The sequence below is a fragment of the Lagopus leucura genome, unplaced genomic scaffold, assembly GCF_019238085.1.
Source record: "Lagopus leucura isolate 7727_CA_CO unplaced genomic scaffold, USGS_WTPT01 Super-Scaffold_760, whole genome shotgun sequence".
Classification (NCBI taxonomy): domain Eukaryota; kingdom Metazoa; phylum Chordata; class Aves; order Galliformes; family Phasianidae; genus Lagopus; species Lagopus leucura.
Window position 1 is genome coordinate 3332076 of NW_024962257.1, and position 9664 is coordinate 3341739.

General features: G+C 47.5%; 1 protein-coding gene across 1 annotated transcript in view; it reads right to left on the reverse strand.

Moving 5' to 3' along the window:
• GNA12 (G protein subunit alpha 12) overlaps positions 1 to 5959 on the reverse strand; it is a 37073-nt gene extending 31114 nt beyond the window's left edge. Inside the window, exon 1 of the mRNA XM_042864415.1 lies at positions 5645 to 5959. Within this exon, the coding sequence (XP_042720349.1) occupies positions 5645 to 5959 (315 nt within the window). The remainder of the gene's footprint in view (positions 1 to 5644) is intronic.
• Positions 5960 to 9664: the final 3705 nt, after the last annotated feature.

Sequence of the window (9664 nt, forward strand, 5' to 3'; positions counted from 1 at the left end):
AACATTAAGGAACATTTGGATCAGCCACTGAATCTCTGAACTAGGAGCAGCAATGTCTGCTTAGCTGGCAATTCTGAGAAGAGCCCTTATCTTTGACCAAATGCAGCAAAATGATGCTAAATGCACAAGAAACAGTATTCTTCATGTATACCTGGCTTGCAACCAGGCACAAAGCAATGAGATGTCACCTGAGGTGACAGCTCGCACAGGACCTTAAAATAAGTTCCAAGGCCAGCGCTTCCAGAATGACCCCAACAGGTTTCTCCTCTTCCTGAGACTATCACAACAGCCTCTAGTTCATACTGTCAGCAGGGCTGAAGGCACATCTGCGTTCCAGAAGCATCCTCACAGGATTCTGCAAGACCACAACTGCTGCAGCACCCAGCAGGGAGGATCCTCACCTTCAAGACAAGCTGTGCTTGCCTCCCCAAGAGGGAAAGCCATGTAAGTGAAGGAAACTCACACGAGAACTCTACAGCCAATGAATCCCACATTTTCCTCTGTCTGTAATTTTTATTGAGCTTCTTAAAGTAACATATGCTAGTTTGCCTTTGCTTTAAAGTTGTCTTGTCAACATTGATAGTAGCAGAATTTTCTTTGCCAATACTGTTTCCAAGTGAATTACATAAATATACGTATACTGAAACAACTGAATATAACACAAGCTCCCAAATTTAGTCACTCAAGCGACTGAAGTTTTGTCTGGAAAACATCAAAGTATGTGTCTGCAGTCTCCAGGGACAACTCATGTTCTGCAAGACTAATGACTACATCACAAGAGCATTGTAAGCTCTATTTTGGAGCAATAATGAATATTTATCCTTACTATTGACCACTGCTCCTCTCCACTGCCCACCATGATGAAGACAGATTGCTTTCTCTGAGCCCAATTAAAAGATACCCTAAAATGTGCAGAGACCACCAGAGCTGTTGGAATTCAGATGAGAGAAATCCCAAACACACAAAGTGGAAATTAAGTATTTCACTGACCAAACGGACCTGGAACAAAAAGGCCGAGACAACTCCCAGGTTTGGGGGTTTTATTTTTCCATTAATAGTTTTATGAATATTATTTTTCTTATTAAAATAACCATCAAACAGTAAATGCTTAGAGCAAAGATAATCAGATTTAAATACCAGTTCTAACACGGAGCTTTAGCACTTGTATGTTAAATTTAATGGAAAAGCTCCTAATTAGCCACAGTTCCTGCAACGTATTCTCCTTGGCATTCTTTCACAAGATGCTGCCCCAGTGGAGATGAGATGGGTGTCCTGCAATGAACTGCTCCAGTACAGCCAGATTCCCACCTCGAAGCACCAAGCTATGCCATGAGCATCCCCTCCTAACGGACTACCAAATTCATTTCCATGCAAACCCAAGGAAAGATGGAGTTCACTCAGTTTAAAGAGTTACAGGAATTCACACAGAGGAAAGAGAGCTGCCCTGCAGTTGCAGTCTGGTAGGAGAAATGCATTAGCGGTATAAATGCAATACTTTTTCCACTGCTCAGAGCCTGTGCTTGACTGGAACTAAAAATCGCAAGAATAAAAAAAGGTTTCCATATGGTAACTTGGTAACAGTAAGGCCACTCACACCTGAAACAATGAAGCAGCAACAGCGCAGGTTTTAGTACCAGCTGCAGAAGCCCGAACCATCTCTTAAAATGAGCTCCATTTGGGCTGCTCGTTTAGCCAGCTTCCTGCCCCTCAGCCTCAAGCTGTGGAGGAACACGCTCTCAGGTTTGCCTGCACCCCCTGCAGTGACGCTCAGAAGCACCCTATGTCTGCCCTCGGGGAGCTTCCACCTTCGGGTTGTTTTCCCCAGGCAGGGCCCACAAGTGAAGTCACACATCATTTCCTGAGCAGTCCCCTCTGCAGCTCTGGGCTCCTCAATCTGGTGGCCAGTCGTTGTGATCCAGGCCACAGACAGCAAGAAAACTCTGATGGATGTATGAAGCTTTGAGCTGCCCTTCCCAATTTCAACCCAGAAACCAACAAAATTAGGGGAAAAAAAAAATTAAAAAAAATTTAACAGACAATGCTTCAGGCTTTTATAAACCAATTTCCCTCCCGCTCCTTCAGATTGGGATCTCCCAGACATGCTTCTGCAAGTGCTGCTCGGGTGCTTGTGGATTAATTATTTTCTTATGCAGCTAAGCTGGGCTTTTTCAAGCAGCGTGATATTTTCATACTTGAAACAAAAAAACATTTGGACAAGGAACATCAGAGCCACGATTCATCAACTCCCTGACTTCTTTAGCTGTTATCAAAGGCAGCAAACAGAGTAGTAGGGCTACCCCAGCTATTTTGAAGGGTACAGAAAGCTCGCTCCCCCAGTTACAGCTAGAAGGCACTGCCACAACACCCCTACATCACCACTGTCCACTTCTTTCCTACATTTGAAACCTTGGGTGCATAACAGCTTTCTGAGTGGCTCTGTTCAACCAGGAGCTGCCTCAGCCCATGCTGCAGCACAGCCCCACACTACCTTCCCCTGCCCAACCTTCCCCTGCCAGTGGGTGTGCTCAGCTGTGCAGGCTGTGTACTCACAGCTCAGCATTAACACTGCTGCTTTTCACTCCCATCATCAAAAAGCTTCAAAAAGTTACTTTGAAACTTAGCCTCGATTAACAAGCAAAACCCTAGTTAACCGATGACTATTTACCTTAAACCAAAGCAAAACTAATGTATTTGAAGACCAGCCCACAAATGCCAGAAAAAGCTAGTGAGGCCCTGAACTATCACCTGTACTAAATGGAAAAGTAAATGCTGTATCACAGATTTACTTAGTTTTAGCATTTTGTTTCTAACTAGGGTTTCCCGAAGAGGGGGATGAGAAACAGGGAGAACAGGGTAAGGAAAGAACTCAACATCAGAGACATATCAGAAAAAAGCAAGAAGCTAACAACTCAGCACAAAGAAGCAGCTGACACTAACGTCAGTTCGTACTTCACACCATTATTTTCGGGGAGGTTTCAGGTTCTGTTCTCCAAACCAGTTCCTTTGGTTTCCAGAAGCTGTGCAGGCTGCATAATGCCCTGCAAAAAGCACTTCAGAAATACCAAGTGCTGCTGAGAGATCAGTAATCCTCCTTCCTTCAGAGCGAAGTTCAGTCACGGTTGGAAAACGAAAATTGACCATTTAATCCCAGAGATTTACACTGCATTTCCAACTCAGATCTCAGTGCTGCAGAAGCTTAACAGAACCATTATGAGACAATGCTGAGAACTGAATGCAAAAAGGGGCACGGCTGCTGCAGCTGTACTCCACAACGTCAAACAGATTTTTATGCTATTCTACACGACCGTTTCCATTTCACGATGTCCACATATTGTATTATGAGAATTCATCTTCCCTTTTAAGTTGGATGCGCAGCGATCTCCACTCCATTTAGTGTTAATGGATGAGCATTCTAGGCTGAACTTCCTGAAACGGGAAATAACTCCTAGCCTAAACACCATTACAGAAAGAACAGCAATCAGATTCACTTGACAATCTACATTGTCAAAGCAGCAAAATTAATTCACTGGGAACTATTTAAGCTTTTTCACTGGAAAAAAAAAATAACAACAATATAAGGAAGTTTTATACAGTTGCCTTAAGCTAAACTTCTCTGTCAAAATGCCTGTTTCAAAAGCCCTGCAACATACCCACCTTGGTATATGGCTTTTCCTGAAGATTATGGCCTTGTTTCACTGTGTTATCACATCTCTTTCAGTTTAGCAAAAGAGAAACAGAACACTCACTACCTTCTCCAGCCTCAGACCTCCTCATCAGAAAACTGTTTCTGCTGGTTGCTCTTCTCCCTCCCACATGCTCTTGTCATAATGCCTGTTCCCAAGCTATTCCCCAAAAGCATAGGTGAAGAATAAACTGTGTTGCTACTCAAGAGCCACCTCTGCCATCCGTAGAAACTACAAAAGGAAGAGTTAAACAGCTGCTGTACGCGTAGCTACAAGGTTAGCCCAACCTAACACCCCCAAACCATGATCTGCAAGGCCCAAAAGGTGTTCCATTAAAGCATATTACCTCCCTTTAAAAATACTTCTAAGCTTTTCTTTGATTAATAGGAGGCTGAAAAGCACAATCAGCTGACAACATTCCATCAAACATTGTAAGTACTGGTCTTGGAATCAGAAAACCAAAACTGCTACCTTGAGGATCGGGATTCTACTCCAAGTTCTGTAAATGTGCCCAAAGCCATCCAGCAGACAAGTGTCTCAAATATGTAATGCAGCTTCCTCTAGTAAAAGGTGGGAATGCTTCTAAGCACACTGAACACTACTGTGGAACACTCTCTATATTCTGTATATATAAAATATTGTAACATTTTGCTCAAATTACTATTGCTTATAACAACTTGAAGAATCTCATTAAGGTTCTTCTGTTTTCACAAGTCTCTTCCTGACAGCACCAAAACAAGCACGACGCCCTGTAGGATGAGGCTCCTTATTTCTAGGTGTGGAGCTAATAACTTGTACCAATTTTTTTGCTCAGCTAACTTCAATGAAAAAAAAAAAAAAGAGCTAAAACACCAAACGTCCTGTAGTATGTGTGCATGCTCACGTAACACACAGCGTGCTTCCAGAAACCGACTAAAAAGGTAAAGGAAAAGAGAATCAGTCAATAGTTTTCCTGTTCAACAACAGAAGGAAAAGTTCTTGATGGAACAGTGAGATTCTAAAAGCAAGAATCACTGTGTGTGTGCAGTTAGGTACGTATGTATCTACCGTTCAAAACATATCTGAAATTTCAAAAGTAACTGTTTTATCCTTCATTTACACAGCTCCCTTTACTTAAGTTTTCTGTGAGATATGACAGAGCTTCACAAATCCACGTCCGCATAAGAATGGAGTTGGTCTTACAGAAAAGCTACAGAGAGGAAAGCAGCTGTTCTTTTGGAGAACTTATGAAGATGAAATGAGACTCATTACCGAATGAGCTGTTTTATGAATCTTTCACATTTTTCTGAAATATGAGAACTTCTACCTGCACAGGGCACCAAAGCCTGTTCCCAGAAATTAGTCAATGTTGTTTTCCCCTAATTGCAGAACAAGGGCTCTACTTGTAGGCTCTACCGGCAGCCTTGGTATTCTCCAGCCACTAAAGGAACCTGCCAGAGCAGAACCTGCACAAGCACCAAACAAAACTTGCTCAGAAAGATCCCAGAACAAAGTTAGAGAGCCGTGCTGGCTGGCACCTCATGCTGCCCAACTCCAACCACCTGCACCCCCAGTCCTAACAACGAACCACACCACAGCTATTTGCAGTCACAACACGCCCAGGGACCCCTTTCTCATCTAACCGAGGCTCACAGCATAGAAACCTCACATCTCTGCACGATAAAATTCCTCCAGCTCGGACTCAGGGGATGCTCTCACAATGTTTGTTCCCAGAGCACAGACCACACCTATTCCCGTTCTCCACGTTTCTACCAAGCTTTCCTCAATCCCCTTCGCAGGGAACTTTCCTTGAGCCTTTTTTGTTGGCTTTTTTTCTTTTCCGTCGAGGTTTTCCGCAGTGCCAAGCGGGCACACAAAGGCCTCCGCCCCGCACGCACCTGCACGCACCGCCAACTCCGCCGGCCGCCCAGAGCCCGGCTGTCACAGCGGGGTGAGCCTGCGGTGCCCCTCCCGCCTCTCACCTTGAGGATGTTCTCGTAGATGGTGGCCCGGAACTCCAACAGCGCCTTCTGGTCGAACTCTCTGCCGTGGATGATCCGCATCTGTTTGAGGAAAGTGGACTTGCCGCTCTCCCCGGCTCCCAGCAGCAGGATTTTAACCAGGCGCCTCACGGCCCTCCGTTCCCGGGCCAGCATCGCGTCGATCTCCCGGCTTCTCCGCCTCGCCTCCCGCTCCGCATCGCGGCTCCGCTCCTTGCCCTCCCGTCTCGGCTGCTCTCGGCCCGTGGCCTCGGCCGGCAGCAGGCAGCGGCTCAGGGTTCGCACCACGCCGGACATGGCGGCCGCGCGACGGGAGCGCTCACGAAGCCGCCGAGACCCCGGGCGGCTCCGCCAGCATCGGGCGGAGGCCGCCGAGACGCCGGGACCCGGCAGGAGGAGGAGCGGCCGGGGGCTAAGGGCCGGGACCGCCCATTCCCCTCGGCTCGGAGGCGGCGGGGTGCGGCCGGCCGGGGGGAGGGGTGGCGGCGGGGCGCGGCCCGCAGGCCCTGCCCGGGGAGGGGGCTCCGCCGCCCGACTCCGGGCTGAAGGAAGCGCCGCGAGGCCGGGGAGCGGAAGGAGAGTGCCCACGAGCGCCTGGGTCCGGGTTCGGTCGGCGGCAACCGCCTCCGGTCCCGGTGAGGCGCGACGGGGCGGGGGCGCGGCGGAGCCCCCGGCCCCTACAGTCAGGGAGCGCCGCCGCCGCCGCCTTGCGGAAGGAGGTGCCAGCTCGGCCCCACCCCCCGCTGGAGCCGCGTCTGATTGGGTAGCGGTAGTGTCGCTCAAAACTCCGCGCTTTCGATTGGACAAGCCGCCATGAAGGGCGGGGTTAAATGAGCGACGGGGCTCAGGGCAAAGCAGGGAGGGCAGCGCCGGGAGGAACAGGGAGGGGAGGGGCGGAGCTGGCCGATGGAAGGCGGAGCGAGCTGAGGGCCAACCAATCAGAGGTAGGAGGGCGGGCACCGGGAGCGGTGTGATTTCTGGGGGCGGGGCCTGCGCTGCTGTGCGAGCAGCAGGGGGGCGTGGCCGCAGCCGCGAGGTGTGACGTCGAGGTGTGACGTCAGATTGCGTCACTCGCAGGGATTAAAGTGCCAAAGTACACGTGTGAACGAAAATCCCCTGTTATCTGATCAGGTATTGGAGGAAAAAAGACAACACTATTGTGAGTGGCTGGCCTGTGGTTAGCAGGCAGTGACAGAAGCCCAGCACATATCCTCGTTTCTACTGGACCTTGTGGCTCTCACTGATTTTATGCTTTTGAATCTGCTTCAAATAACTTATATCATAAACTCCCGATCCAGCTGAAGCTGTCCTGCCCTGCCAGGCCTTCACCATGTGCTGGAGTGAAGTGTGCTGGGCCTGTGGTCGTCATACAGCACTGAGGGAAAATACCAGAGCAGTGGGACTTCATAGAATGTTAGGGCTGTTCAGAAGCATTATTATACCGCAAAAGATCAGGAAATCACAGGTTTAGAACCAAACAAAGCAAAGAAAACCCTTCTGGGAAGTGAGTGTCAGAGTGACTGTCGCTACAGAGCTGCAAGCATTTCCACAAAGAGCAAATCCTTTTCTTCTTACTAAGAGAGAGGACTTAAAATCTCCTTTACGTTAATGCAGGAGTCGGAAGAACAGCACAGGGCTCTCAGTCGTGAGCCACTCATCACAGCACAGGAACTTCTATCAGAAGGCTCTTTGCCAGGATTCCGCATTGAGACTCAGCAACAGCTCACGCTGTGTAAAAATACTGCTGTAATTCACGAGTCTACCCGCTGGATGTCGGCATTGCCCTATAGGAAAGCAGTCAGGCTGGGAGAATGCGAGCAAATCAACCCCCAGATCTCCCCTGTCTATAGGCCTGATTTGGGAACAGCTGAGCACTCAGGACTCCCGCTGGAATCTGCAGATGCTAAACTGCCTGCAAATCAGGCCTTCTGTGACTGTGAAGCTCTCAGATTGGTGTTTCTGATTAGCTTCCTTACTCTGCCCCACCAGCTTTGTCTGCGCCCTGCTTGAGGTCCTCTTCAGACTTCTGAGGTTCTAAAGGGTTTTGAAAGAGAATTCAAACAACTCTGAAGCCCAGCTCCCATGGTAGATCTGCTTTGTCTGTAAGTGGGACTGAAATTATAGTATACAATAAATTCATCAGAAAAATCAGTTACCATACATCCTTAGCTCTGTGCACTCATCCGTGAAAGCTGCCATCAATAGCTCACATCTAATTGTCAGAGGGGCCCCCACTCCCTCTTTCCCCTGGAACACTGTTGTTGCTACCAGGACAAAATAATTCTGTTTACTACTGCAGAGCTGCAGCAGCACTCTGCTGAGTGGCTGGGACGAACCTCACAAATGCTATGGTGCTCCCTGCTGAGTTTCTGCAGTTGTTTTGTTATGAGCCTAAGCAGCAGGTGTAAGCACCCATATAAGAGCTTGGAAGAGAAGTTTGTGCTCAGCTTCTCTGTTTCTCCATTATATGCCAAGTTCCGTGTTTCAAGATTCCTGGTTCATCTCCCATCTTTGGGCTTATATTGAAAATAATTGGTATTGGTACAAAACAGAATAAAATAATAGTGATGTTTCATTTTTCTATTCCTTCTCTTAACTTCTCAGTTTTACAGGTATATATTTTTCTTATTTCAACTCTATTTTCCTTTCCCCCATCCCTGTTTCCTCCTTTCATTCCCCTTCTCTTTCTGCTTTGACTCCACTAGATGTTAGGAGAGGAAAAAGCAGACTGAAAGATGGAAATAAATAGAGGAGCGGAGGCTAGAAAGAAGCAATGAGGGCAACGTGATTTCCATTTCCCCTGTTGGTTGCAAAGCAAAATGAGCAGAAAAACGGGGAGCTCTTGGGAAAGGGCTGGAGCATGAACTTCTGTGCCCCTGGCCCTGAAAACAAACAGTAGAAGATCAAAGCTGAAAAGTTTTATGGGAACTGGAGAAGCTAGTGACTGCTTGTACATAAAGACCTTATTGCAGACAGCCGTGACATCTGGGCAGCTTGTGCAAATGTACAAAAGTTACGGAAGAAGCCTCAGCATTGAACTCCAGTAGGTACATCCCATTCTTTTTTTTTTTGTGATCTTTGCAGACAGCTCAGAGAAGGCCATGGCCTGATGAACGTCAGCACCAAGCACAGTGGATGAGGAGGGCTGAGGTGCCTGACCTTGGACCTTTCTCTCAGTTTCAAATGCCACTTGCTTCTACGTGCAGACAGGTTATATGGATGAAGCCCTTGAAAGCATGCAGAGCTATCTGTTCAGTGTCTTGAAGCTTGACCAACCCCAAATTTCTCCCAAGTTCCCTGGATAATGACTGACTCTTTACCCAATCTGCTGTGATTTATACCTTAAAAACTACATTCTGCCCTCTGAATGTGTATTATCAACATCAGTGGAGGAGATACGGTGTGAAGGAGGTATTGCCACCATTTCAACTGAGAATGCACCTAACAGACCCTACAAGTATTGCAAAACAGAATGTTTGCCCATACCTGAGACATGGCAGTTGTCTTCCTGAACACTATCAGACACCATCATTGCCAGGAGAAATATTTTGCTCAGCGAAAGTGGGAAGCAAATAAAACAATAGTAAGGATATGCCTACTAGCTTGCAGAAGAGCATCGTGCACAATACCAGAGCTAGCTCTAAAGCAATTCAAACTTTGGGGTTTACGCAAGAAACCAGCAATCTTAAGGCTAACAGCAAGATAAAGCATGCACTAATGGAAACACCTGAGCTGATAAGTCACCCACCTTTCTGACCACCGTGCTGGGTGAGCAGCTGGAGTCAAAATATTGAACTGTTGTTACCACAGGGCAGTACTCCCAGCTCAGCCTGGCTTGTTAAAAGATGCTGGGGCCCTTGAATTGCTCGTTGTGCATTCAGATAGCAACACCTGTAGATCTGAAAAAGATTTATGCTTATGATTTTTTGCTTCTGCAGATTCTGTTGAGATCGTGACTCTGCGTATCTGAGGAAGTGTGGGAGTTTATATGCACTTCAAGCC